This window comes from Scophthalmus maximus, chromosome 19 (assembly GCF_022379125.1).
Source record: "Scophthalmus maximus strain ysfricsl-2021 chromosome 19, ASM2237912v1, whole genome shotgun sequence".
Lineage (NCBI taxonomy): Eukaryota > Metazoa > Chordata > Actinopteri > Pleuronectiformes > Scophthalmidae > Scophthalmus > Scophthalmus maximus.
The window spans coordinates 7,565,259-7,592,500 of NC_061533.1; the positions used below are offsets into that span (position 1 = coordinate 7,565,259).

Sequence of the window (27,242 nt, forward strand, 5' to 3'; positions counted from 1 at the left end):
GCATTAAGGCGTATATAAACATTTCAAAACTTATACTGATGTTTTTTATACACATGTTATGGTGTTGATACAGTACTAAGAACAAAATAAAAGGAAGGAAATGAAAAAATAAAACAAGTAAAATAAAAATAAATAAACAATTGGCCTCATTAAAGCAGCGTAAACAAGTTCAGTACAGAAAAAGAAAAACGGTTTCAGGGCATTTTGTCCGTCATGCAGATTTTCTTTAGTCTATTCTTCCGTACGCAAAATATTCGAAAGTGCGTCTGTTAAATTCAGAGCTACTGTTTGGAGACGTCATCATCCTGCGCCACTTCTCACTCTGGCAAGGGGACAGATCGAGTGATGTGCAGCTGCATGTGAGCGTTCCTGTCACTTTGGTGTGAGTTTAAAGTGAAACCACTCGCAGTGGAAACATGTCTTTGGCTTTATCGCGCTGTCTCTGCAGGGTTTTGTCCCGACAGGGCACCGCGTCAAGGTGAGTGCGTGTAGTTTGATGACAACTCAAGAGGGGTTAGCTCACTGGAGCTAATGTAGCTAAGGTTATATAGAGACATGTCTGTTGTCAGCTGTGTGGTTGACAAACACACATTGTCCTTGTGTTGTTTTGCAGCGTCCTGTCTGGAGAACATCCCCATGTTGTCTCCGTGAGTCCTTGGTTTGCCCCGGTGATGACACTGAAAACATCTGCCCCGCTGAGGTAAGATCAAGGCTCAATTATTCATTATTGTCTGCCTGGAAATTACACATGTTGTTGTAAATACAACCCCTGCAACAGACGGACATTTAAAACGAGTCTGTTTTCAAATGTGTAATGCACAGTTACTGTCTCTGTCATGTAATTAAAGATTCTGTTCTTGGTTATGTTGGATCTTAGTGTCCACTGTATAACTGAGCTGTATTCTTGTGTCCAACAAAGTTACTTCCAAGTCAACTCAGGAATCTGTTTAAAGAACAAAAAAAAATCTAATGGTAATTTTGGAATAGAATAAAATGTCTTTATTGTCATGGAACAGATGTACAACGACATTTAAGTGCACTCATCTGACTGTGATTGTCACTATGTCGATATATATGCTGTATATATATAATATTGATATGTTTCCCAGACCTGTCTCAAAGTACCGTGCGATTCGAATATGCTCACGTAGAGCTGTGCTTTGTGTTTTCAAAGGGCGGAGCCCAAAAGGAAGAAGAAAGCTGACCCAAAAAGGGAGCAGTTAGTGAGAGAGCGGCTGAAAAAAAAGCTGAAGAAGATGGAGAAGGTTCCTCCTGAATATATCCCAGTGGATGATTTCATCACTCCAGCCAAATGCATGGATAAAACAAGGTGCTGTAATTTAATTGTTTTTATTTAATTCATTGTCCTGGGTGTTGTAACAGTTAACTGTACATTAAATGGGTTTAAAGATGGATTTGCTGCTAATCTACATCACAGCTCCAAATAAAATAAAAAAGGAAATTAGGATTCCTATTAGCAGTTCCAAACAATAGATAGAAACTGATTTTAAACATCTTAAGCTAATAGTAACTCAACATGAAAATACATTGTACATACATGCTATTATGTATTACTTGTTTTTCTTTGACTAATTGTTCTGACTCCCCATGTTCTTTCCTTGCCGGTTATAAATTGGTGTTTATTAATATCTTACAAAGGGAGCGATCTACACCAAGGCTATCGTTTGAAGAACGTGAGCGTCGAGCCCTGCTGCTGAAGGAGTGGAGTCAATACAAACAGGTCCCCACATCACATCTCCATCACTAAATCTTTTATGGAAAATTACGCTCCTAACCTCTGCTCTTCATCGTGAACAGTTAATGGAGGCTTTATTTGCTGTGCTCATCTGTCTTTGTTCTTGCAGGAGCAGCACATGGCTGAAATGCAGGTTGTTGAGCTCGCTCTGGAGGCACAGAGGGAAGCGCTGGAGGAGCTGAAGTTGGAATCTGCAGAGCTGCACCAGGCAGCGCTGAAACCAGACCCGCTTCTGTTTCCCTTCAGTCATGAGGGTCCTGTCAACACGCCGCCAAAGACAAAGTATGAAGCTCCTGACGGGAAATACAACGACATCACTAAAGTTTACACACAGTGATGGATGGGGAACAGCTGTGGGTATTGTTGTTTATTAAGTGTGTCCCCTTGTATGTACATGATTCAATAAGCCAAGATGCAAATTTCTTAACAGTCTTCAAATGTAGGGGTGAAAGCCCATTTGCATTTCTTTCTTCTTGCATCGCCAAGAGAATGAGGCGTACAGTCACCTCCGTTCTCTCATTTCTGTATAAAATGCAACAACATTAATGGAACTTTCCACTTTCAGACCTCTGTATGAACCGTATAAATGAAAATAAAACAGTTTTTTTTATTGATCCAATTTGTTCAGAATTATTTTGAACATTTTCTTTATGGGTTGAACCTTACAGAACAGCTTAGTTCTCCCAAATTAATGCAAATATTATATAATTCATCATAGACATGTATCTACAGTACTTGAAACAGTTATTTTTTTAACCATCGACGATAACTCAGGCAGTGGTATTCTGGTTGACGCAAACAAAACCTGTGCACAAAGTGTTGGTAGATTCTAGTGCAGCACAAATTTTTTATTTAACCACATCAAAATGATTCACAGCTAGTTCTTCATTACTTAGATGGATTAGATGTACCCACTGTACATTCTCACCCAATGTTGTTCTTTCCTTACAAATAATTGATTAATATTGAAGAAGTGATTAATATTAAACTAGTGAACAGTGAGGGTTTGGCTGCAGTCAGCCCCATGGCATCTGTTTACATAAGCTTTAAAGACATTATTTTATTTATGTCAAAAACAGAACTGCCTTTGTAGATATTACACTGTATTTCACTGGTTGAATGTTTGCTGTCATCCTCATTATTGACCACTAGATGCTGCCACCACCATCTGAATATACTGTAGTATTTTCATGCAGCAGCTCTCTGAACACAACCTGAGATGGCAGTGAGTGATGACCAGTCTCTCCAGCATTTGGCTCAAAAGGAGCCATGAAATGAAATATGGATGTTCATTTCTCTTAGCTAATGCCTACATGGAGCAGAGACAGCAGGTTAAAAAAGGGGACAGGTCAGGAGTCCCGGGGCGTCTCCTGGTTAAGTGGCATGTTCCAGTCTTCGGGAGGGTTGCTCCTCATTGTCCACACTGGGGTGAACTTTCTTTGCTCTGCCACTCGGTTCATTTCACTGCTCTGCAATGCTTCCTGTAATGTATATAATGGAGAAAAATGTGATTCATTTTTTTGTTATGAGTTGGCCTGTACCATAGACTGTATATTTGTGAAGACATGAAGCTTCAAGGATTGCAAGGAGTGATGGTCAGACTTAATGAAAGGAACTATTAATATGCCATGAAACACAAGCTTGGGTTAAATTAATTCCAGGCCCCTCGGAGTGGTATCAGAATAGAAAATGCTTCCACCAAAAGCTCAAATATTGGTGGTGGATGGCATAAATGAAAACTAATACTTTGTCTGAAAATTAACACAGTTGACCACATTAGAAATATTTATGGACAGATACAGCAGACAGGAGTGTTAAAGTTCCATCATTAGTTTTAAGGACTTTTTAAAAACCAGTTCCAGGTTAAAAATTACTCCAATTTACTCTGAGAAACAATAAGAAAATGAAACCAAGTGCAGATGCAGACCACAGATTAACAACTGGGTTAATTTCTCACAGGAAAATATAACACCTGGAAGCAGTTCTACTGTACCTTTGCTTCGATGCCTTGGTGTTTCTCCCACTCTCTGCAGTTTTTGTAGTCCTCTTTCCACTGCTGGCAGGATGGGGCGGTACCATGAGTGTAGTAGTGGTGGAAAATATTCCCAAAGCTTTTGCAGTGTCTGAATTCACTCCAATAGTCATCACACACCCGGGGTGGCTGTACAGATGGACAAAGGTAAGACTCATCACCAATCCACCGTGTGCATTTTATATTTTAACCCCATCATTTCTATTTCCCGGGTACTCTCACGCCACACGGTTGCCATTATTGATTTAGAATCATGACAGAAATAGAGGAAAAATTATGACATGCAACTTATTGGATAATGAAATACTGAACAGGCAATTCTGAAACAAAACTGAAATTAAATAAATATGACAGACAATGAGAAAGATGGAATGATCTCAAATTACTGCACAATTTACTGATTATATTATTATGAATATTTGTATCACCGTGTTCACGGAAATATTAGCATTTTTAATGCAAAATCAAGTGGAAAAATATAAACAGTTGTCTGACAGCGACCCAATGTGGTCGCCACGGTTTAGATGAACTTCGCTGTGTTGCTGAGTGGCTGATCTTCCGTTTCAATTATCTATCTATACATGTCGTTTTAAAAATTGACAAGCTAAATTAGATTTCAAAGAATATCATGAATGACATAAGTGACCGAGGGTTTCTGCTGAAACCTCCTCACATTTCTGATCGATAGCTAGCTAAGGTTACTTGGGCTACTTAGCAACGCTGGCTAATCACCTTGCTAACAGGCGGGCTCAGATTTGACATTCTTCCCTCTTCATCAAGAACAAGTCAGGATAAATGCAATGGCAACATTCATTTTTATAACAAATAACACAATTCACAATGTAGATAATGTATTAAATAAATTACCCTCCACAGTGTTTCTCCAGACTGGTCCATTGCTAACGTTAAGCGGAAGCTTAAATGGAACGGAATTTCCGGTGTGGTTTTATTTCACATTAAAAGTACTTTACTCTACGACACTTATTTTGAAATTCACTTAAGCCTGTAAAGCACCTTTAAACAGCAAACTAATCATCCTGTAACTACAAAGAAATAACTGTGACCAATTTATTTAAAGCCACTCTGCTTTTAATTTAAGTGAAGTACCTGTTCTGGAAAAATATCGACTTTTTTCCTCAGGCCTTTTACATATGTGATTTTTCTTTTCTTATTACTTCTATCCATTACACATTGTATTCATAGTTTAACCCCCGTCAGTCAAATGCCAAAGTTACAGAAATATGCCATTATATTCCAGTCTCATTCAGTGGTGCGTGTACATGCTTAGACACAACAAAATTAACAATAAACAACAATTAATTAACTTAAAAACTCAATCCTTTATTTGTCTATAAATAAACCAGGAACAAATGTGGGGAAAAACTTGCAAATTATTCCAATAACCAAGGGGGAAAAAAACAATTCATCATTTATAATTGAAATGGAAGCATGGAGCCATTATTGCTCCCATTTGCCTGACAGTATATCCAAAGTGAACTGTAAAAATATCACAATTATGAAAAAAAAGTAGGAATTGCTAAATCTATCTGATATATCTGAAATAAATCTGATATTGCAAAAGTATTTCACAAATAACTATTTTTCTCGTTGACTTGAATTTATTCTGCAGGGCTCAAATCAGTCACCCCAAACATTTTAACACCAAATTAAAACGGACAGTATTTTATGCAGCTCAGGTTCTTTTTGAGCAAAACATTACTGTCAAAAGTTTTAATTATGTACAATCATCACAACTCAACAGCAAAACTCTCATTTCAAAGGGACAGAGATGCATCTGAAGAACATTTTTTAAACTTTGCTGTTGAAGGTGACGATAGATATGGTGGGTCTCTGTGCTTGGAGTTCTTCAAGGCTTTCTGCCCTTCTTGCGTAGTGACTGTCCTTCTCCGGAGAAGGCGATGAATCTGTTCACGGAATCATCCTGAGAGGATTGAAAGACATTAACAAGAAGTTGCAATTGAATGAAATGAAATGAAGGGAAGTGATTCAGATAATTCAATATAAATACGTAAATCACACAATAAAATGAATATATTCAAATCAAATAGAAATGGGTTTTCTGCTGGACAGTGGATTGTGAGGAACTACACTATACAACAAATACAAACTAGTTAAATGATTACATATCAGATTTATATTTCTTACATCGTCTAATATTTTCTTGGGCAGAGGCCTCGAGTTTCTGATGAAGGTGATCCGGCCAACTTTGAAGTCGTAGTTGGGAATGCCTCTGTGTGATTAAAGGTTAGAGTTTAAGATTAGGAATTTTCACTCAAGACCAAACACTGGTAACAAAATAAAAATGACACAAAACCATCATTACATGTTTAATTGTAAGGCCTCGTCCTGTCTAAATATGTAAAATATTGAACATCTTTTCACCTTTTAATGTCACTTGCGTCAAGAGGAGCAGGGCTCGGCTCGATCCCTTTTAGTTTACCATCCAAACGATTGCCAGAACCGGTGAAAGCCTGACGAGTAGAGACGGATTGGAAGTTGCATTTAATCCAATCATCTGTGGTCATAACAACATTTATTTGTCTTTAACCCACAGAAAAAATGTACTCACTCTGAATCCTGTGTCCATGTCGGCATAGCTGCTGGGATCGGCTTCTTCCTCCTGTGAAGAAATTAGCTTTATTTAACTGTTCAGAGCACAGAGCGCACAACTGTACAGATAACTTTAGTGTTTGGTTCTGACTGTTGGTTCTTCCTGGTACTGAGGTCGTCGTTCGGGTTCTTTGTAGCCCAACGGAGCATCGAAATCCACCTGCGAAACAGGGTCAATCAGACAGCATGAACCACAACTAATCGAACAGAAACAGAGTAATTTCATGTTGTCTGTGATACAATAAAGGAACTTACGTTCATATCGCACTCGATGATGGATACTGCTTTATCTGGCTTGGTCTCCATTACCCGCAGCTCATATATCTGAAACATACACAGATTCCATTAGCAGCGGTATTCAGTTAAAACAGTTCTAAACATATTATGGAAAAACAATTTCCATGATACACCAACACTCATCTGAATGAACTGATTCACCTTTTCATTGTAGTTGATAGCTATGACGTCACCGGTTGTCAAGCAGGCAAAGTTTCTCAACGCATTCTCCAGCCTGTAATAAATGTCACAATTTTAGTTATTCACTTTAGTTCAACATAAAATGTTGAAAAACGGTTCATTTATTTTCCCCCTAACTGATATTTCTTACACTGCCTTTGGGTTTGTAATATCAAGGAAGTCCGGACTCTGTGGCTGAAACTTTGAGTAAGTGGCCACCATGAGGTTTACACTTTCCACCTGCACCAGACCTCCTTCCTCCAGCAGGAGATTCTGCATCATCTGCAGCGAACAAAATAAAGCAAATATTGGTTCTGCCTTACAAAATAGCTTCAAATGCAGTGAATCAGCAGAAAACACAATGATACATATGTAGTTAGATTTTATCTGTCTGTGTCAATCATAATCCAAAAAATCTCATCCATCATTTTCTATCATTCTATTAAATTCCAAGTTTTTATTAACTATTTTACATTAGATTTTTAAGATATCTTATATAAATCTTTAAAAAATTATATAATTATCTTTCTTCTACTAATGAAGAGTACTTTAGCACTCTACAACTAGTGACAACAGAAACGTTTTTTTCTCTGTGACATTGATATTAAGATGGTAACAGTTCCTTACCCAGTGTGGCAAATAACAGATTCCCTCATCTGCCACAAACTCCAGAACACCACAGTGGGTCATTCTGTCCGAGTTCTTGTTGGTCAGCTTGAACAACATTGGATAGGTGATGTTCAGCCTGCCTGAAGAGGGGAGAAGTGGAGAAAGGGTAAGAGATGTGGTAGTGTGCATACCTTAAGTGCTTTTTCAAATGAGATGTGTGATTTGAGATGCACTTACTGAGCTGGTCGAGAGCTGAAGGTGGCATTATTACTGAAAAAACAAAAACAACAAGAAGATAATTTGAGACATGAACAAAATAAGTTCTAAAAATATATTTTAGCAATAAATATAAGGACCAAGGGGAACAAGAATCAAAGCATTTAAAAAGATAAATAGAGGTAATAGAGGTAGAAATATATGAGAACTGGATTGTATTTAATCTGTGATACTACACATTTAGCAGGAAAAACAAGGCTAATATCACCTCACGAAAAGAAAAACTGTGAACTTTGACTACTCTGTATAAATCTTTGTCTATTGTCTATTATATAGAAACTGCTACAGTGCAACATCTGTATTGATATCTTTAGTCCACTACATTTCAGAGGGAATGTTGTACTTTTTACTAGTTACTGATTACATTACTAGAAACAGGTTGACACAAAAGATTTTCCTGATTATACTTACATACTTTTATTTAAGAAATACTTTAAAGTGAGTATTTCTTTACAGTGTGTCATACTTTTATGTCAGTGAAGGATTTGAAATACTTCCTCCACCACAGTTGTAGGGCTGCAACTAACGATTATTTTCATAATCTATTAATCTGTCAATTATTTTCTCGATTAATCGATATGTTTGGTCCATAAAGTGATGAAAAATGACGATTGTGTTTCCAAAACTCCAAGATGATGTTTTGTTTCGTCCACACACCAAATATATTTAGTTTAATGTCATGGAGCAGCAAAGAAATAAGAAAATATTGACATTGAAGAAGCTGAAGAAGCTTTTTCCCCCCATAAAAACTACTTACACCGACTAATCGATTATCATAATAGCTGGCGATTAATTCACCAAACGATTAACGGTTGCAGCTCTAGACAGCTGCAGAATGGGGAGAGGGCACTGTGACATTGTGGGTCATTTTAGCTCAACGTTAAAGGTCATGTGCAATAAATAAAATTCACAAACTCTTCTCTGACTGGTTGTCTCTGATCGTTTGAAAGGGATTACAGTATCACTCTGAAGGTTAGGTTGTTCCGAAGCCTTTAAACTGACGGCGGGGTGTTGAAACACAGCTGCAGCTCCGCCAGTTTGTCAACACTCACTCTTTCCGCCTTTCTCCACGTCGGACCGGTCGTTCGGCCCCGCCAGCATGGACACGGAGTAGCAGCGGTACTGCGTGGAGAAGCGGTTCTGGAACCCGCGCGACATCGGGTGGTCGAACACCTGGAAGGAAAACTGTGGAACCGAAACCAAAATCGATTAGTTAACTCGTTAATAGACCTCACGACGAAACCCCACGGTGTCCTGGCGTTTAGTGGCGAGTCGTCGGGACTTTGCTTTCACCATGACAGAGCATCTTTCTGCTGCTGCTGTCGTCGTGTTGTTGTTGTTGTTAGCCGCTCGCCAGCTAAACTCTCCGACTACGATTCGTTTTGGACACACAAGCGTGTTCGGCGGTGAACGGAAGCAAAGAGCTACTCACCATGTCGACAGTTGTGCTCTTTGGTTGTCAACCGACTCAAACTAAATGTCTTGTCTGTGTTTTCTTTTTGTCAAAGTGTCACAAATGAGCTGTGAACGTCCACTGTTGTCTTCCGCCACTTCCGGATCTGTGTAAATAGGAGGAAGTGACGACATGGCTGACGACAGCCAATCACAACAGGCCTTTAAAACTGCTTTTTTTCTTTTTCTAATTTTTTATTACATGTTTAGAGTATACGTGTGAAGTTTTTGCACCCCACATTTTGAGATGATAAACTACGTCCCCGTTAGAGTATCTAAGATGAAAGAGCAGAGACCATCACATTAAGTTAAATGGGGTGACCAACAGTTGCACTTTCTTCAAATTGTACTGACGAACTATATTTTATATACAGGACTACTCAAACATTTTTAGGCAGATTAGATTCGTTTACACCACACAATGCCATCATTTCAACGACTTCAAGTAACTCAGTGTCTCGCCTCTGTTTCTGCTATAATTTCCAAAAAATGGGATTCTGGGAGGGATTCCCTACCTGTAATATGGGACGAGATCACAGAAGTGAGATTGTGCCTTTGATCATTGCATCAGCGGGGATTGTGTGATAGGGTTTCAATTAGCAATTATCAAGAGTTGGAATGAACGTTGGAACTGTGCAACATATTTCAGTTACTCACTAATCAACAAGCATTTGGTGTACTACAAGGGTTAACCCTTCAAACATTTTTCACAGTCTGAGCAATATTCATTAATAATAAATTGACCTTTAATGTGTAAAAACGGTGCCCTTTAATATTTTTCAACCAGTGTTTGCATCAGAATGAGAAACAATTTTGAATAAATCACAATGTAGTTGTAGTTCAGAGCTTCAAAGTTTTAATAAGTCTTATGAAGACCAAATCAGACATTTATAAATGAAAGCAGCACACTGATCCACAAGTTAAAAGTCATTATAGAGCTTTAAGTGAAACACTGTACAGAACTGTACAAATCACAGATGCAGTGTATAAAATACAAAATGGTGAAAAGGCCATGATGTGTGGTGGCAGTTATCTTAAAATATGAGAGAAGTCTGAAGAAGCCCCTCTGAAGTGAAGAAGGGGGTTCTACCTATATGCAGGTCTATGCAAGTCTCCAGTCAAAATACCATAATATGATTTATGTTTTTCAAATGCAAGTCTTTAAATAGGAGGCCAGCTCTTGGCTACTTCTTGATGCATGGATTCAGGAAGCCACTGACAGTAGGCCCACAACAGAACTGTAGGAGAAGAAAAATATATGAGAAAACAATGCGATTAGATAACAAGAAGGTATATCAAATCAGCCCAAGACAACTTATACCACATGAAATCCTCACATTTATCCTCAGTCTTCCAGACGGTGAGGAGAGCGTCCCTGCAGTCAACTCTCTTTGACACCAGTGCTCCCAGCACAGCCTCCGTCCTGGGCTGCAGTCTACAACAGCAGAGACACAATAAGTTCCTCCCCGTTAGCCCATTTGTTACGTGATAAAAATTGGGAAGTGCCCCAAAGAGGACAGAGCAGTATGTGAGTGTGTATGCGGGGACAAACTCACTTTGCCCATGTTTTTAACATGATGGAGGGGTTTGAGAGGAGGTGGCCACTGTGGTTCTTCAGTTTAGGACAAACCTGCAGACAAGACAAAGCAAACATCACTACACACATCATAAATGCTCCTGCCAGCTTTGGTCAGGTGCAGGCATCTTTTGTAAAGTTTTTTTTTTTTTTTTTTTTTTTTTTTAAATCAAGGTAATATCTACGGACAATCAAAACAGGTTCAAGTTTTTTAGGCCCATAAAGTGAAGACTTGACAGAGATGGGGAACTTTCAGGTTTTGCTGCAGTACCTGTCCCTCAAGAAGAAACTTGGAAAACAGTTTGTAGCGCTCCAGACCATCTGGATAATCCTTCTCCGCTGCTGGCAGCTGCCAAGCCACACGGACTGCAGGAGAAGACGCAGACATTTTAAAAACTCAAATGTAGACGCTTTTCAGCTCAAACATAGCTCTGGTGCTCAGCTGTGGAGAACTTACAGAAGGTGCTTGAACGGTGACATTTGATGGTGCCGTCTGATGGGCAGAACCACGGTGATGGTGACTCCAGAGGGGGTCCAAAGTGACAATACTGAGGCAGAATCTCAGGGACCCACTCTGCTTCTACTGCAGATAAACCTGACCGAAACAATAAGGAGGACTTTTCAATAACAGCAGCGACAATACAATATAAAACAAACTTTATTGCTCTGAACTTTGGAAGAATAGTGAGCACATCTCACAGCTTGAAAAACGTTAGGTATGATAAACAGTGATAGGTTGAAAACGTCCAACTGTCCCTGTTACTGACTTTTATGACATAAAATATGTAATTTTCCAGCTGTACTTTACATTGAATCTGTGTCACAGCACACCTGTAACATTCAACCTTTATTTTCTATTGCACATCTGACGCAAAAAACATTCTCACACACAAAATTCCATGTGAAAACCAAGCAGCCTTCTGGAAACGCAGTTAAGAAAAAAGCCCCTGGTTTGGTTTGTCACACTGTGACTATTGGACGCCAGTGGGTTTACCTCTCATGTACATCTTGGTGGTCTCCATGATTTCCTGGTAGACAACAAACTCAGGGAGCTTTTTGAACAGTGCAGACGTGGGATGAATGAACACTGGGTCGTCCATAAGACACGTCTGTAGACAGAAACAGATAAAGGTGAGGAGGTGAAGGAGTGCGATAGCATAGTATATTCTCTATAAGAGTACTCAGTGCAACTTGCCTTATACGCATTGTTCCATTTTGCATCCAGAATATCTTCGGCCTGCGCACGTCGTGCAAGATGGTCTCCCAGTCCTGCCAAAACAATCTGCCGCAAGCAAACCACCTGGTGCTCTGTTGGTGGAGTCATTTTGGGATCCACAAATACTCCCACCTCGGGACACACTGAGTTCACTGTGGGGAAAAATAGAACACAAATGATTTTCCATTGTGTTTCTGCAGCAGACGTGTGTTCGGTTTCCGTGCTGTTTGTTGTATGTTTGTACCTGCGTTGGTTAGTTGCCCTCTGAGCTTTCTGATTTCAACCATGGCTTTATACCTCAAACCATTGTCCTCACAAAACTTGGGAGTACAGCCAGCAAATTCACAAGCACCAACTGCACCTGCAGTCACATGTATACAGAAATAAGGTTGAACAACATTATCGGATATACTTGGAAGAAAGTTAGGATTCTGAAGCCACTTCACGTGGCCCTTAAATGTCAACATGTGATCTAAGGCAGTTCCTTACAGTGTACAGTACAATTCAAGGCAGTCAAATTTAAAGCTCACCCAGCATGACCATGAGGTCCCCCAGTAGGAGGGAGGCTCCTTGCCCGGCCCACAACCTCCTCATTTGGGTGAGTCGAGCTCGACGCTGGGTGAGCTTGGCGCTCTCGTCTTCACTACCCGCGGGTCTGAGGAGAGAACGTGAAAACGTAAGGAAGTATGCTTCATGAGAAATCATCTCATATTTGCACAAGTTAACCTATGCACTTCTGATGCATACATTTCTACCAGCAAAGCATTGGAAGCCCCTCATCGATTCAGTCGTCCCCTCACCTGTCAAGGTCTTCAAAGATCTCCCGGACCGTCATGGCTGCTACCACGGCAATGACGTACGGCAGGCAACCTTGCTGCTTTCCAAGTGCTAACATTTTCGCATAACGTGGCGCCACAGGGAAAGAAGCCATTGCTCTGCCGAGGGGGGTGATGGGACAGCTCAGCCTCGCTCTCGCCATCTCTTTAACCCTGATAGTAGAAAGCAAAAAAAAATTGTGGACGTGATATGACTAATAATTGGCTAGACCTAATTTTTAAACAAAGACATTGCAGCATTGGAACAAGATCTGACTTCATGACAGGGCTTTGCCTCTCCGTAAGAACCAGACAAATCTCCCTCAGGACTCCTGTTTTAATAAATAGGTATGTGATCCAAGAAAGCCAGAAACCGTGAATGGATCACTCGGCGACAGACAGTTACCTTTCAGTGCGAGGCGGCTCTTCCAGAGCTCCCAACGAGATTAACAACTGCTCTGCTGCTACAAGAGCCTCGCCGGTGGGAGGTGTTGGAAAAGGGAAATTGACCACCTGCGCACAAAGAAAGAATATATGAAGGCGAATTATTATACAGCAGGATTTCCCTCAGAATCCTGTTTGAATTGTTCCCTTTTTACTAACTTTTTCAATGTTGAGGTCCTTCATCTGTAAAACCAGGTCTTCCACAGGCCTGCGAGTGATCTCTGCCTCTGAGAACAAGCTAAAGTCTCCGAACACTGCAGATGAGTACAACCTGCAGAAACAGAGAGACACAGACTTGTGAATATCCTCCATCCTAGTTGTGTTATTAACTTGTTTCACAAGTTTCAAAAGTCTGGACCTGTAGCAGTGTCCCGGCTCCGTTCGTCCCGCTCTACCCGCCCTCTGATTGGCAGCAGCCTGTGACGTCCACGAGACTTTGAAGGACGACACTCCAGTCACTCGGTCGTAGAAACGCTTCTTGACTCGACCGCAGTCAACCACATACTTAATGCCAGGGATGGTCAGAGACGTCTCGGCAACGTTGGTGGCGACAATACACAACCGAGTCCCGTAAGGCGGGGGACTGAACACCTGGAGCCAGGAAGGACACACACACATTATCACACTCTTCTGTGGGTTTTCACGTTTCTATTGTAGCCTATGGATTATCTAATGGATAAGATATGGTAAACAGATGACTTCACTTTTGTATTTAGGTTATGTCAGGTTGTTAAACAAGGCAGTTCACTATAGAATTATCCATTAGTTGATTGGCAGAAAATCTGCAACTTATTTCATAAACAGATAATCAGTAAATGTTCAGGTAAAAATAAGTAAATAAATGAATAGTTTAACTTAAACTTAATACCTTGTTGTAGCCCTGATAAGTACGCACAGTTTTTACTATCAACATACTGGTACCATTTTTTTTTTTTTTAAGTTAATTAATTAGGGACAGTTGATATTTGGAAATTGTGTAAACCTGTGCTGTACAGACACACTTTTCACATTTTGAATTTCACTGTTAAATCTACCGAAGTTGTTACAGAGGCACAGGTACATTATTTTAGTGCCAACATGGTGTAACTCTTACCTTTGCCTGCTGCTCCGGGGCCAACAGAGAGTACAGAGGGAGGACGTAGAGAGGAATGCACGGGTCGGCTTTCTCCCCTACAGGGACAAAACACAGAACTTGTAAGGACACTCATGTGTAATACAGACATAAGTGGCTTTGAAGAATTATTCCTCTGGAACAGAGGAGCTTGCCTGTGTTGTCGGGATCGTCGGCGATGTCAAGGTCCGAGCCTTCATCCTCTTCGTCTCTGATCCCCGCATCTCTGTCCTCGTCCCCTTCATCCACCGGCAGCGCAGAGTAGTTAGCCAAGTCGATTCGTGGCAGAGACTGAAGACAGAGATAACTCTCTTAAAATATGTGCACAAGGAATTTTATCAAGTATGTGCCATCGTAGTAACACAATCGTGTCCAAGTGTTTTAATCTCGAGACACAGTTAGTAGCAGTTTACTGAAAGTAGGCTTACGACATTCTTCTTCTGTTTGGTCTTTTTAAACTTCCTCATTGCCTCTGAGGTGTCTGCTTCTTCATCTTCACCTGGCCACAAAACAAGAAGGAACAAAACGTGAATATATAAAGTCTATGGCCAGAGATATGTCAGAGTGTGAAGGGACACACACTCACCTGTAGATGTGTTAGCTTTCCTGAAGGGGAAAGCTTTCCTCAGTCTTCTACAAAGACTGTGAACCTCTGCCTGACCAGTGAGAAAAACCAGGATACCACCTGAAGGACATACACATAGTATCAGGGTAGTAGTTAGAAAAATTTAACTTGTTAACTGCAGTTTGTTGTCCGGTTTACTTGCTGCAAATTACTCTGTAAATGTTAAATACACTTAAAAGAACTACACTGGAGAAAGAGGCATGTTGGTTATCTTCACATTTTCTTTGACTGTTTTGTTGAACTTTGGATTCATTGCCAAAGGTCAGTTTAGTTTTGTAGTAAACAAATCCAAATTCTAAAACCCAAAAGTGATGAGTGTCTGTGCACCTGGAGGCAGCATGCGGTGGATCTTGCATGTCTTTTGAAAAACTTCTCCGATGTAATCATCCAGCGGCGTGCGTTTGTTGAAATGGATAGTGACCGGAAACTGGCGAGAGTCCACCTTGATGACGGGTGGGGGCGTCCGAAACAGCTTCTGGTTTTCTGTGAAATCTTCAACTCGCAGCGTAGCTGACATGACCAGCAGCTTCATGGGCATACCTTTCTGCAGAGGGACGGTGGGCATGGCAACGTGAAACAACAGGTAGATGAAACAGAACTATGGTGATAAATACTTTATCTGAGTCTGAGCACAACTTTTCACTCGACAACAGCAGTTTACCTTGTTTCTGAGTGGGACAATACGAGACAACAGCCCGATGAGGATGTCAGTGTACACACTCCTCTCGTGGGCTTCGTCAATGATTATAACACTGTATCTCTGGAGCAGGAAATCCTACGATACAAGAAAGGAATAATTACAGAGATGATTAAAACAGTTACCATGTATTTAGTTTAACTAGTTCACCTTAACTACACTGGCTGTTGTTTTTTCATCTTTTACATGATCCTTCAAACGTTGAAATGGACTCGGTTTAAAATATAAACATGGTATCTCCTACAACTACACAAACATGTCACCTATTTTATTCATAATATTTATGAAGTGATACGGAAATGAATATTCACCAAAAAACACTAAAATCCCTTTTTATCCCTGTTAAAGGTAAAACAAATAAATACATAAATCTGGTTCTGGTTGATATCACTGTTCTGTGAAATTGGAAAAGTGGATGCAAAGCCACAACTTACAAAACATAACATATTGGTGAAAGTATAAGGCAATTTTGTTTCTGTAAATTACACTCAGACATTTTGGGGGAAAACAAACTTATTCAACTGTAATTGAACACTATTTTTTCATCTCTCTCTTCAGATAAATGCAGAAAGTCAGAAATACTAGTCGGTCCAACACTGTAATGTTCACCATATTCTATTTTATTAACTCAATGGAGCGTAAAAGATGGTACCTTCTGGACCTCTTTTAACAGAACACCATCCGTCATGAACTTGATTTTGGTGTCGCTGGTCACATTCCCTTCATATCGAATCTGGTAAGACACCACCCTGAGCACAGAAAAACACAAACCAACAGGTTTGAAAAGGCTTAGAAAATGAAAAGTTTGTATATTCTATTTAAAAGCCTATGGGTCAGATTGTCCTTTACAAATCTGCATTATTTTTGTTACCGTGTGGACATGTTCATCTCTTTGGCCACTCTGTGGGACATGCTGACAGCTGCAACTCGTCTCGGCTCTGTGATGCCAATAATCCCACTTTCACTGCAGGAAACACAATGAAAATGATTGTTATCATATGCAACCATACATAAATGAACATTTATCCACATATACATGTTTTTTTATTGGTAAACACCCAGTGGAACATTTCTAGGATTGTCCGACAAAGAGGATAAACTACCTAGCGTAGCCTGCTTCATACAGAAACTGAGGCACTTGAGTGGTCTTTCCACTTCCCGTCTCTCCACAGATGACGACACAGGGGTTTTCTTTCACAGCCTCCATGATGACCTGCTCCTCTGCCAACACGGGCAGTTTCAGACGAGCCTCCTACAGCAACATATTGAAATACACTTTAAGCAATCCACTGAGCAAAAAACACTTGCAGGCTCTTAGACACACAAGCACAGAGTAAGCACACACCTGTATTTCTGGTTTTCTGTCAACTGGAATGAAGATTGCCGGCTGTGACAGCATCTTGGTCTGGATTTTCTCCTGATCTCCATTATTCTTTCCATCTTGTTCTGCTTTGCGTTGTTCTTCCTTCACTCCATGTTTGTCCTCCTGACAGGGAAAAGCGGTTTCCTTGGCTTCAGCCAGCTCTGTGGTTTTACTCACTCCTTCATCCTCCTCCTCTTCCACCTCATCATCATCAGAGGAAGTTTCAAGGTCACTACTTTCTTCAGCCTTTGGTTCTTCTTCATCTTCCTCCTCTACTTTCCATTTTCTTTTCCTGTTCGCTCCACTGACGCTGCTGATCATTGGACCCGAGTCTCCATCTTTTATTTCATCCAATGAGCTGAAAATTACCAAAACAATGTAAACCACTCACTCCACTTTTCCTACATCCTACTCCTCTTGCTTCTATCTGTATTTTTAGCTAATATGTTAAATTTGAGCACTTACTGTTTAGTCTGGTAGATTTTGTCTCCAGTTCCCATTTTGGACGTGGTGTACAGCAGCTTAATTTCAGACTCTGGAATCTGCACCTCAGCCAGTTTGGTCAGGATGTCTGCTCTCTGGACAGGACACACCGTGAGACACAGAAGTTAGTTGTGGTCTATTCCTTTGTATCAAATGTTGGCAGAGTTACTAAAAGTTTAACATTAAATGTCCAGTATATCTGATAATCTTACATTAAGTGAATAACAGTAGGGATAAAATCATCCAATTTTGTGTCTATGTTGTATGTCATATGGATGTTTTCAATAGTAGTTGGAAAAATGACACCTGAATTTCTAAACTGACAAGAAAACAATACTTTAAAACCAACTATATCTTAGTCCCTGAACCTGCAGCATCAAACCATATCTCACCTGAGCCTTCTTCTCCTTGCGCTCCAGCACTTTCTGCAGCTCTTTCCTCTGCTTCTTGGTGAGGGGCTTTCTGTTGGAAACCTTTGTCACTGATGATTTCTTCTTATTGGCTTTGTTGGCTGGGAGGACCAACGCGTTGCTCTCATCTACACCTTTAAGCCTGGCTCCATCTAAAGAAATCATAGCATTAGAGTAAAAGCAGGAGACTGTTTCAAACCCAAACAGACCAAAAAATAATTAAGTGGCAAAACAGACCAAAGAATTTGAAAATGCTCAGATTAATTAAAGGGAAAGTTCAGGAAAAATTAGAAGAGATTTTTGCAAAACTGACCGTTGTGAAAGGCGGTAAGTTTTGCAGACATTTTAGTAAAAAGCATTAACCCAGTTTAAAACCCACTTTCAGATTTGTGAAATCCGTTATTATATTTGCAGACCAAACCATTATTGTTTTCACCTTCCAGGCAACACAATACGAGGTCTAAATGAAAAATCCTGCTCTGATGTTGTATGTATGATGATGTAGATATTTCTGAAATCACCTATTTTTTGGTTTTCACAAATTTCAAACCGTGTACTTACACCGTCCCTGTTGATCTAGTCCAGATTGTACAAGTCAACTTGTTAAGATTTTTGATCTATGTGGAAAAAACTGTGAATTTGACATTTTTCTGTTTTCATTAATAAAGGGAAAGGCTTCACAAACCTTACAGTGGATTTCAAATCGGGGTATTGGCTTCACCCAGGATCTCTACCACACGTCAACAAATACAAGAAGTACAAAAATCGTGTCTGCCTCCTAACACTTGGACCAGTTAATGGACGAAGTCTTACCCTGCAGTTCCACCACAACGTCAGTCTTTTCTTCCTCTGCTGCTTGTTGTGGGTCACTCTGTTGTCTGCCCCTCCAGTTGTGCTTCTTCCTTAGTTTACCCATTTTAAATCAACGTCTAGAAATAAACAACAACAAAACCTCTAATGTTAAACATCAGGCAACACGCTGACAGCTTTCCAGCTCAACAGCGAGCTAACGAGCTAACTTTATCTGAAGTTATCATTTGTCACCGTTTACACGTTACAATAAATCGATATGAATATTATAAAATACAAACCGTTTTCTTCCAGCGGGTCAAACAACAATATTAAAGATTTAAACAACCCATGTGTGAAATTTCAGCTCTGCACAAATGTCACGTGTAAACATACGAGAGTCCATCACGTAAAACTGTCCGTCTATGAAACGTTGTCTTCGAAGAAAGGTTCCGCATGTCTTTATTTATTTGGTCCATAATACAATAAAATGTATTAAGAATGTATATTGACAAATAAATTTTCAGTGTGGCTAATGCATTGTAAATACCTTTTAAATAAACCTTTCACAGGAATGTAGTCCAAAAAAGAAATATCTAACACTGTATGTGGGACACGCAAATAATGGCACAATAAGAATATTTTTTTCTGATAAACAAATATCACAATAAAGTAGAGAATGGCCAATTTTACATCTGAAATAAATGTTAAAATTTAATGTCATTAGGAAAACAAATAAAACTGCCACATGTAAAATTAACATTAAACATGTCTCATTCTTTAATAAAGATTATCTTTAAATGCTCTCACATCAACAAATAAAGCATCTCAAAGTGCTAATTTCACAAATGTTGACTGATACATCCATTGACCACAGAACACTGAAACAAATACTTTAATTGAGAAAGAGTGAAATGAGTACAAGTGGCTGTAAGAACAGGGGGTATAGAAACCCTTTAAAGGTTGTAAAAGACCCCTGAGGAAAAATGTGTGACTTGATATTGGGTTATATTTAAAAATGACTGGACTTTACATTACTACAATCCCATTAGTGCCAATATCATCATTAGTTATTATGTTATGATTTAGGCCAGAATTTTTCCCATTGGGAACCAATAATGGATTCTCCTATAATAATAATATATTTTATTTTTAATTTTTAAATTCTTAGGTCCAGAAGAACTGGCATATATGTTGGCTAGTAAATGACAAGTAGCCGAAGTTCTGAAATGCCAAATACATGTTTATCGTAATTTACAAAAAAATGAACATATTTTTCAACCACTCACAACATATTTTGAACACAACTATTTATTTACCGTTGAAGAACTCTTTCTTGATTTTTGTTATCCTTGCTACTTTTATGAAAGAATATTTCACAGGAAAGAGAGGAAAAGGCTTTACCAAGCGAGTCAGTGATAAGATTCAGAAGAAAAATTATATCGCTGGGAAAAGGAAGGGAGCTGTAAACCGCAGAAACGAAAGAAAATGTCATGGGCTCAGATGCGGCTGTCCTTTAAAGTTGTGTAGTCCCTCTGACCCTCCCCGGCTGTGAAGCTCTCCTCTGTGGTTCTCCTCGCCTCTTTGGACAGCCTCTCGAATCTCTTCAGGAACACGATGAGGGCCACCAGCAGAGCCGCCTGCACCACCACAAACACAAACAAACACACCTGTGAGGCCAAAGCCAGGTCACAGTACGAGTAGTGGCAGGACTCCAGGACCTCCTCCTCTGTTAAATACACCACCAGCCGCCCTCTCAAGCCTGGAGGGGAGCTGCAGTTGACGCCCAGGTGTGATTGGAGGCCGGCGGGCTGACGCAGCAGCCAGGCTCGCAGGTACAGGACACCACAGTCACACACCCAGGGGTTACCGTGGAGGGAGACAGAGCGGAGAGAGGTCAGATCATCCAGGAGCCCGTTAGGGAGTGTGGCCAGCGAGTTGTTGTGGAGATGGAGCTCGGTGGTCCCGGCAGGGAAGCTGGCAGGCAGCGAGTAGGAGGTGAGAGACCTGCCGTTACAGTTCACCTGACCACCATGACAGGAGCAAAGGTGGGGGCATGCTGACGACCTCTGACCTTGAAGCAGGAGGAGCAGACACAGGAGCAGAAGCCCCGTCATGGTTACCAGTCACTGGAGAGAAGAGAACATCACAGTTTTTGTAAACTGGCAGATGTTATGTAAGGAAAAATAAATATAGCAAAGCTTACTACTGGATCTGCATTCTCTAAACATTGATAAATGATCTAATAAAATATTTTTTTTATTGTCTTTGTTGGGATTAATAAAATCTTATCCTATATACGTAATTATATAGTTTACAAGAGCTGTTTAGCTCTATGAGAGAATATAAATGAATGCAACCCAACAATGAATTGGGTCTTATTGTTCTGTTCATTTCATGTATATTGTAAAATGTACAATCACAGTACCTGCTTCTATACGACTATACATCTGCCTTAAATTATTATATAATTTAACACAAAAACTATGGGTGTTAATTTGTTCACTGTAAAACATATATTTTGTTGGTGCAGTGCACTGGAAAACTCTTTACTCTCTTTCACTTTTGTGAGGTCAGTGCTTTGAGGCCAGGACCATGTAGTCAACACACCAACTTATACATGATATATCAAAGGCTCAGAAAGAAATAAGGTAATGTATAATCATGTTTTAATATAAATAATGTTATGAAAACAATACATTTTTAAAATAAAGTGTGAGGAGAATGATTTACCTTCAGTGCTGTGTGTCTTCAAGAGGCGACTGTGTTTCTGACTGACACCCTGAGAGATAGAGAGAGAGAGTGTGTGTGTGTGTGTGTGTCTGTGTGTGTGTGTGTGCTACTACCGGCTGGCGCTCACTGATAAAGACCACGCATGTATATTACTGTATGTACAGTATACAGCATTTATACCTCAACACCCCCTACAATTTAGATGCACGTATTGTAATACTCAACTACATTTGATAAGTTTAGTAACAATATGGTAAACATTTATATGCATGACTTTTACTTGTACTCAGATATTTTATTTGAAGAGTTAATACCCCAGTGTTGAAATATTCAACAAATGAAAGCAATAGTCCGGAAAAAGGAATAATCTGGAAATTTAAAGTTTCCAGAGGGATATTAGTGGACTATAATTTTTGATGCATTCATTTGTAAATTTGGTACTAATTTCAAACTGCCTTACCCTTACCTTTAATAATACATCATAATTTATTTGTTGGTTATATTTTGTATTAATTATCTCTATCAGCAAAGTAATTAAATTCATCAAAAAAAAAGTGGTACAATATTGGCATCTGAGCTGTGGTAGAGTAGAAGAATAAAGAAGCTACAAATACTCAAGAGAAGTACAAGTACCCAAAAATCATACTCGGGTATTTACTTTCACCACTTCTCATATGTTACAGTACAGTCTGCTTGTGTCTCCTCTGACTGGCACGGAGATGACGCCTTGTGCTGTGCAGAGGAAGAATGTCTGCAGGAGATAAACATGAGCATCAGCAGATAATGTTCAAGCGGCAGCTCCAGCCCTGAGCTCTGCTGCTCAGACTCCGGAAGTGACCGAGGACGCAGAGAACGTACGACTCCGGTAATCTTCAGAGTGAAAACGAATGGGCAGCGGAGCAAGACTGACGAGAAACAAGGGTTTATTTGTCACACCTTTATATAAGAGGGGGGGTCACAGACTGAGCTCACAGCCTTGAGGCAAAATACGTATTGTTCCTCAGCATCAGCAGAGTCCACACACACTCAAACACACACTCAAGCACTCTTTCCTCACAAACAGGATACACATCTTCACTGGCATAATTCGCTTCCAGGGAGAGAAATTTAAAACAGAAGCATAAACACAGCATTTGCTCGTCATTATTGGTCTATTTTTTTCAACCTCTCGTAGTACAACAAAGTAGCAACAAGCTGACTGTAGGTCAGGATGCATTTTAATACAAGCACGGAGCATTGGCTATAAAGCAGTAAAAATAGGTCCACAGCGTTCAGCGGATACGAGTAATGGCAGCATGCTTGCACATGTACCAAACCTCTCATTATGTCAAAGGCTCTCCATTCACAGTTAGCCACTGGCAATAAGTGCATTTTCAGCTCAGCCAGCACATAAAATGCTGGAAGAGGAATTGTTTTGACTTGCCATATGTAAAGAAAAAAAAAAAAAGTTACATGAAGATATTTACGAGGATGAGAGAGGAAATAAACAAGAGCAAAAGTTGGGCTTTAATAAAAAGTAAAGTCACTGTGGTACCATTGTCAAACAAATGGGACTTTTATGGATGGATACCTGGTGATATCTAAGGAAAATTCATGAAATACATACACTCGTGCATCTAAACACGCAAGCACGCACGCACGCACACACGCACACACGCACACACGCACACACAGACGCACACGCATAATAAAAAAACAATATCCAGGCTCAAGACCAACAACCTTAATTAATTTACAAAAAATCTTGTAGCAGACATGTTCATACCCTGACAGAATATCCAAAAAAGTCTAGCATTGCATTTATAAATTAGATACACTGACTAGTCATTTAAATTACACATGAATAATATATATGTTAAGACTGTTAAACCACAGACGGTTGGGGGCGGGGTTACTCTGGAGGCTCAAAGTGGGCAAACAGCTTCAGAGAACACAAAACAAAAAAACACCCTCTGATAAAACTAGTCTCCAGGCAGACAAACTATACAAAGCACCAAACTGAAGATAAATGCACAACCAGAGTCGCCTCTGACACACGATCCATCCATTGTTCCGTCTCTGGAGGTCTCACTGTCGTGGGGAGGGAGAAACAGCAGGTGGCGTTACAGCACGGCGATATTCTGGGCGATGTCACTGTTCCTTGTCGTGCATCTGCTGCTGCATTTTATTAAGCATCTCCTGCATCCTCTTCAGCTGCAGGCGGAGAAGGACGACAGTTTGGATGGTTAAACTCTCGAATGTTAATCCTGACTGGTTTAAAGCAGATGAAGCAGACAAAGCATTCGGACTGTGCAGAGGAAGGATTTGGTCTCATGCTGGTGTCTCTATTTTTGGGTGATGTGGTAGCTCTTTGAACATGAGAAGATATTTCGGGCCTCATGTCAACATTCCAGAAGAAGAATTTATTTTCTATTTTTTTTAACAATCTTTTCAAATATTATATTAATTTCAACTGGTACTGTATAGATTGCCCATTGAGTAAAATTAATAGTTTTGTTTCCTCTCTGAGGGTAAGACGAGAAGATCAATACCACTCATGTTTGTGCAATGAATTTGTCTGTTACTTGACGCGCCTGCAAACAGGAGGACGTGGTTATGTCGGCATTGCGATTAGAAGTAGGAGAAAATAGCTACGACTTGTAGTTTTGGGAGGAGATGTGTACAGTAAGCATATTTTTGAGAACAGTTTGTCCATCCATGCAGCACTTCTGGCAGTATCTCCAACTACAGATACAGTTACATACAATACAGTCTTTGCACAGCCACAAAGTGTATCCCCCTATAACCAATGTAGGGGAGGAAAAAAAATCAAATCAAGCAGTGTTTGTGTATATAACTGCTTATTGAGTGATCTTGACATAAGGTGGCAGGCCGATTTTTGGTCTTTATACTGAGTCGGGTTCACAGTTTCCCCCACATTCCTGTGTTTATGCTAAGCTATGCTCTTGGTCCTAGCTCATTGATCATATTCTCTGTACTTAATGTGTTTCATGCAACCATCCCACTATAAATTTAGCAGCCAGTGTTTGTACTGAGATTAATGTCTGGGGATCATAAGGACTCTATAACCAGTTACCAGACATGCCCATGCTTGTGCACAAGCCTGAAAATGATTTATCCCAAAATAAAAAGGTTGAGGTTCATCTACCCTTAAGATCAAAGTCATAACCCTGATTTCCTCTGAAAGGCAACGTTACCACCAAAAATCAGAATGAGTATAGGAGACACACCAAAGTGAAGAAGGAACAACTTGGTAGATGTTTTTTTCCCTTTCCTTATTTTTTTCCTCATACAAATTTGAAATAAAAGGCCTGAAATAATTTCTTTGTGGGGTTTCGAGTCTGAAACCAATTTTATGGCAACTGCTGTCGCAGTGATATCGAGATTCTAAAGAGCTTTGGACAAATAGCATCATAAAACTTTAATACGCTGTATAATTTTTCAAGGCTGTGTGAAGACTGAGTGCGGTGCAGACAAAAACACATCTAAAGCAGCACTACCAAGGCCGAAGCGTCCCATGGGAGGAACATTAAAGAGCAAAGGTGCAGGATTACATAAAGCATTTTGCAAGTGGTATTTATATGAACAACTGCCGCATCTTCTAAAAGAAATCCAAACATTCACTGTCTGTTGAAACAGCAAACGAAGCGTCATACCTCCTCGTCTTTCATTTTGATGAGCTTCTCAGTGTCCACATCTGGCGTGGACAGCGGCAGGATGGGTATGGGACTCTCCATACGGTTGTCCTGAGCAAGTTTACTGAGAGGAGAAGAAGAAAAGGAGGAGGAGGAGTGAAACAGACTAATCTTCACTGACATCTGCAAACATCATCAGGTTAGGTTGACCAAACATTTCACCCTCTTCTGACACCGCCTTCGTTTCTCACGCGCCTCTTTCGCTCCCACGTACCTGGTCATCTCCTGTATGCACTGCGCTCTGTAGTTTTCGTAGTGGACGTCGCAGGTCACGTCTTTCAGGTCGTGCATGTGCGAACGAATCAGCATGTTCCTCAGTTTCACAAAGTCACAGTGCGACTGGTTCTCCACTGAACACAGAGATGTCGTTGAGATTAATTTTCCAATCAGGCGTTCGAACGGCGAGGGGCTGACGAGAGCCGCACAGATACTGTAGATCATATACCTTGGACATACCTTCAACAATCCCCCAGGGGTAAAGTCTTCCTCTCACTCTCTGCCCTCGGGCCTCCACCACTGTGTTACTGCCGATCACGGCGAACGGGGTGCACTCCTGCACAGAGACATGAGGGCGGCTTGTTTTTGTTAACCCTCATCTACCCAGAGAACGCTGAGTGGACCCGCTCTGATACATATTCACAGCTATACACGTTCACAAAACAAGGAGCGCGACTTGTTGAATTGTTGACTGTTTGTTGTGAACTTTCCTTGCACTGATTTTCCCAGGTGATAAGTACGTGGATTCATGCCACAAGCCCAAATTCATCAAAGCTGCCACGCTTCAATTTAGTGCACAAGGGTTAAAGGGTTAGTTCACCCAAATTACAAAAACTACAATTTCTCTACTTTTTTTTTGTCCTCATTAGCCGTGTAGGTAAAAATCTAGTTTTGTGTTATCTCTGAGATTTCAATAGACTGACAGTAAATTAAACTTGATTTCTGTCAGCGCTGAATAAATTACATTTGAAAAACTCAACTTCTCCTTCCAGACATAATGTCCCAGTGAGGGCCTCTTCTGCGTGACTCGAACAATGTGCCTGTCGGATTTACTCACGGCGTTTGAAACCCCTTTCCCTCCCCAACAGCAGAATTGGAGGGGCTGCGTTGACGAATTATTTCGTAACTTTCCCAAAATTGATAATTCAACAATCATACCCGATTCAAGGAGCATCACAAGATGTGAGCTTCTATATCAAGGTCCATTTTTATGTTATTCACTAAACTACTTCCAATTGCACATTAGAAACTTTTCTGAAGTTTGAACTATTCTACAGGTTTGTACAATACATGATAACAATGCAACCAAGAAACACAAAAGACGGGGAATTTTCAGAGACAAAGTGGTACAGAATGTTGGCAGGTGGAGACAGTGAGACTTTTTCCCCCCATCTTTGATTGAGGCCATTCAGAAAACATGCAAACACCTTAAACCTTTGCAAATGACGTGGCACAGACGAAACAAGCCCCCGAATAATCCACAATTCTCCTTGTGAACACTTTTCACAACAGCAGCTTTCAAAGGTTAATTCCCCTGATAAAGTGGCTCACTGTGGATTATCCTGTGAAATGGGGACATTGTTTCAGGAAATACACATTTCAGTAGTAAGTAGTTGTTTTTCACACGTGAGGAGAATATACAAGACTACCTTGTCTGTGTCCAGACACCACTGGTAGTGAGTAAGAAAGTAAGAAAAAAGCTTCACTAAAGCTCCACGGAGAAATGTGACAAATGAACTATCAATGCAATAAACTCCACGTTTGTCATCATTTAGTGACAATCTGTCACCAAAGGTGTGGAAACTTCCATCCACAGTGAATCAGTGAATTAACGTATCGGGGATCTGACTCACCTTCAGCTCTTTGTCAAGTTGTTTAAACTCCTCATCCTCGTCGGAGTCACATTCAGGGAACTGGTACACTTTGATCCCAAACTTGTCTATTTCCTCTCGTATCTAGACACACACAGGCACGCACACACGCACGCACGCACGCAGACACACACACACACACACACACACACACACACACACACACACACACACAAAGGCAAATAGGAATATGTGCCACAGTGAA

At 40.3% G+C, this 27,242-nt stretch overlaps 6 protein-coding genes across 7 annotated transcripts in view; 1 reads left to right on the forward strand and 5 right to left on the reverse strand.

Moving 5' to 3' along the window:
• The first annotated feature begins 297 nt into the window (after positions 1-297).
• On the forward strand, positions 298-2,370 carry mrpl40 (mitochondrial ribosomal protein L40). The gene is made up of 5 exons (XM_035638760.2): positions 298-478; positions 614-700; positions 1,175-1,330; positions 1,660-1,741; positions 1,866-2,370. The coding sequence occupies exons 1-5, from the start codon at positions 417-419 to the stop codon at positions 2,091-2,093; spliced, it is 615 nt and encodes a 204-aa protein (XP_035494653.1). The 5' UTR covers positions 298-416; the 3' UTR covers positions 2,094-2,370.
• Positions 2,340-4,745, reverse strand: c19h22orf39 (chromosome 19 C22orf39 homolog). Its single transcript, XM_035638762.2, has 3 exons — positions 4,656-4,745; positions 3,750-3,917; positions 2,340-3,237 (listed from the first exon to the last, which is right to left on the reverse strand). The coding sequence occupies exons 1-3, from the start codon at positions 4,683-4,685 to the stop codon at positions 3,106-3,108; spliced, it is 330 nt and encodes a 109-aa protein (XP_035494655.1). The 5' UTR covers positions 4,686-4,745; the 3' UTR covers positions 2,340-3,105.
• Positions 4,746-5,108: 363 nt separating this feature from the next.
• On the reverse strand, positions 5,109-9,351 carry ufd1l (ubiquitin recognition factor in ER associated degradation 1). Its single transcript, XM_035638758.2, has 12 exons — positions 9,193-9,351; positions 8,813-8,945; positions 7,722-7,754; positions 7,503-7,624; positions 7,027-7,157; positions 6,858-6,930; positions 6,675-6,743; positions 6,511-6,579; positions 6,379-6,429; positions 6,192-6,280; positions 5,955-6,039; positions 5,109-5,730 (listed from the first exon to the last, which is right to left on the reverse strand). Exons 1-12 carry the CDS (start codon positions 9,193-9,195, stop codon positions 5,656-5,658), a joined length of 933 nt encoding a protein of 310 aa, XP_035494651.2. The 5' UTR covers positions 9,196-9,351; the 3' UTR covers positions 5,109-5,655.
• A 700-nt stretch (positions 9,352-10,051) lies between these two features.
• dhx37 (DEAH (Asp-Glu-Ala-His) box polypeptide 37) lies at positions 10,052-19,179 on the reverse strand. The gene is made up of 27 exons (XM_035638754.2): positions 19,044-19,179; positions 18,766-18,881; positions 17,935-18,104; positions 17,525-17,637; positions 17,042-17,417; positions 16,800-16,948; positions 16,568-16,660; positions 16,349-16,445; positions 15,661-15,774; positions 15,327-15,543; positions 14,961-15,059; positions 14,803-14,873; positions 14,530-14,665; positions 14,357-14,433; positions 13,622-13,854; positions 13,423-13,534; positions 13,226-13,332; positions 12,805-12,993; positions 12,535-12,659; positions 12,249-12,365; positions 11,984-12,156; positions 11,783-11,897; positions 11,246-11,383; positions 11,060-11,154; positions 10,769-10,842; positions 10,550-10,647; positions 10,052-10,450 (listed from the first exon to the last, which is right to left on the reverse strand). Exons 2-27 carry the CDS (start codon positions 18,866-18,868, stop codon positions 10,374-10,376), a joined length of 3,468 nt encoding a protein of 1,155 aa, XP_035494647.2. The 5' UTR covers positions 18,869-18,881; positions 19,044-19,179; the 3' UTR covers positions 10,052-10,373.
• A 7-nt stretch (positions 19,180-19,186) lies between these two features.
• On the reverse strand, positions 19,187-21,627 carry gp1bb (glycoprotein Ib platelet subunit beta). Its single transcript, XM_035638759.2, has 2 exons — positions 21,475-21,627; positions 19,187-20,870 (listed from the first exon to the last, which is right to left on the reverse strand). The coding sequence occupies exon 2, from the start codon at positions 20,856-20,858 to the stop codon at positions 20,241-20,243; it is 618 nt and encodes a 205-aa protein (XP_035494652.1). The 5' UTR covers positions 20,859-20,870; positions 21,475-21,627; the 3' UTR covers positions 19,187-20,240.
• Positions 21,628-22,380: 753 nt separating this feature from the next.
• The window catches only part of sept5a (septin 5a), a 17,537-nt gene continuing 12,675 nt past the window's right edge, over positions 22,381-27,242 (reverse strand). For both annotated transcript variants that reach the window (XM_035638757.2, XM_035638756.2), the window contains 5 exons: positions 27,020-27,121; positions 25,626-25,722; positions 25,384-25,519; positions 25,131-25,233; positions 22,381-23,667 (listed from right to left, as the gene is read on the reverse strand). In XM_035638757.2, the coding sequence (XP_035494650.1) occupies positions 23,605-23,667; positions 25,131-25,233; positions 25,384-25,519; positions 25,626-25,722; positions 27,020-27,121 (501 nt within the window). In that variant the 3' untranslated portion in view covers positions 22,381-23,604. The remainder of the gene's footprint in view (positions 23,668-25,130; positions 25,234-25,383; positions 25,520-25,625; positions 25,723-27,019; positions 27,122-27,242) is intronic.

Excerpts from the sequence above, each read along its gene's own strand:
- ufd1l (XM_035638758.2), bottom strand. Across the intron at positions 7,755-8,812 it reads CGTGGAGAAAGGCGGAAAGA|TAATAATGCCACCTTCAGCT; the intron begins GTGAGTGTTGAC and ends TTGTTTTTTCAG. Across the intron at positions 5,731-5,954 it reads CCAAGAAAATATTAGACGAT|GATGATTCCGTGAACAGATT; the intron begins GTAAGAAATATA and ends CAATCCTCTCAG.
- dhx37 (XM_035638754.2), bottom strand. The coding sequence starts at position 18,868 with ATGGGTAAACTAAGGAAGAAGCACAACTGGAGGGGCAGACAACAGAGT. Across the intron at positions 13,535-13,621 it reads GAGCCGGGACACTGCTACAG|GTTGTACTCATCTGCAGTGT; the intron begins GTCCAGACTTTT and ends CTGTTTCTGCAG. Across the intron at positions 12,660-12,804 it reads ATCTTTGAAGACCTTGACAG|ACCCGCGGGTAGTGAAGACG; the intron begins GTGAGGGGACGA and ends TTCTCTCCTCAG.
- c19h22orf39 (XM_035638762.2), bottom strand. The coding sequence starts at position 4,685 with ATGGACCAGTCTGGAGAAACACTGTGGAGG. Across the intron at positions 3,918-4,655 it reads CTGGAGAAACACTGTGGAGG|CCACCCCGGGTGTGTGATGA; the intron begins GTAATTTATTTA and ends CCATCTGTACAG. Across the intron at positions 3,238-3,749 it reads ACCAAGGCATCGAAGCAAAG|GAAGCATTGCAGAGCAGTGA; the intron begins GTACAGTAGAAC and ends TATACATTACAG.
- gp1bb (XM_035638759.2), bottom strand. The coding sequence starts at position 20,858 with ATGACGGGGCTTCTGCTCCTGTGTCTGCTCCTCCTGCTTCAAGGTCAG.
- mrpl40 (XM_035638760.2), top strand. The coding sequence starts at position 417 with ATGTCTTTGGCTTTATCGCGCTGTCTCTGCAGGGTTTTGTCCCGACAG. Across the intron at positions 479-613 it reads CGACAGGGCACCGCGTCAAG|CGTCCTGTCTGGAGAACATC; the intron begins GTGAGTGCGTGT and ends GTTGTTTTGCAG. Across the intron at positions 1,742-1,865 it reads AGTGGAGTCAATACAAACAG|GAGCAGCACATGGCTGAAAT; the intron begins GTCCCCACATCA and ends TTGTTCTTGCAG.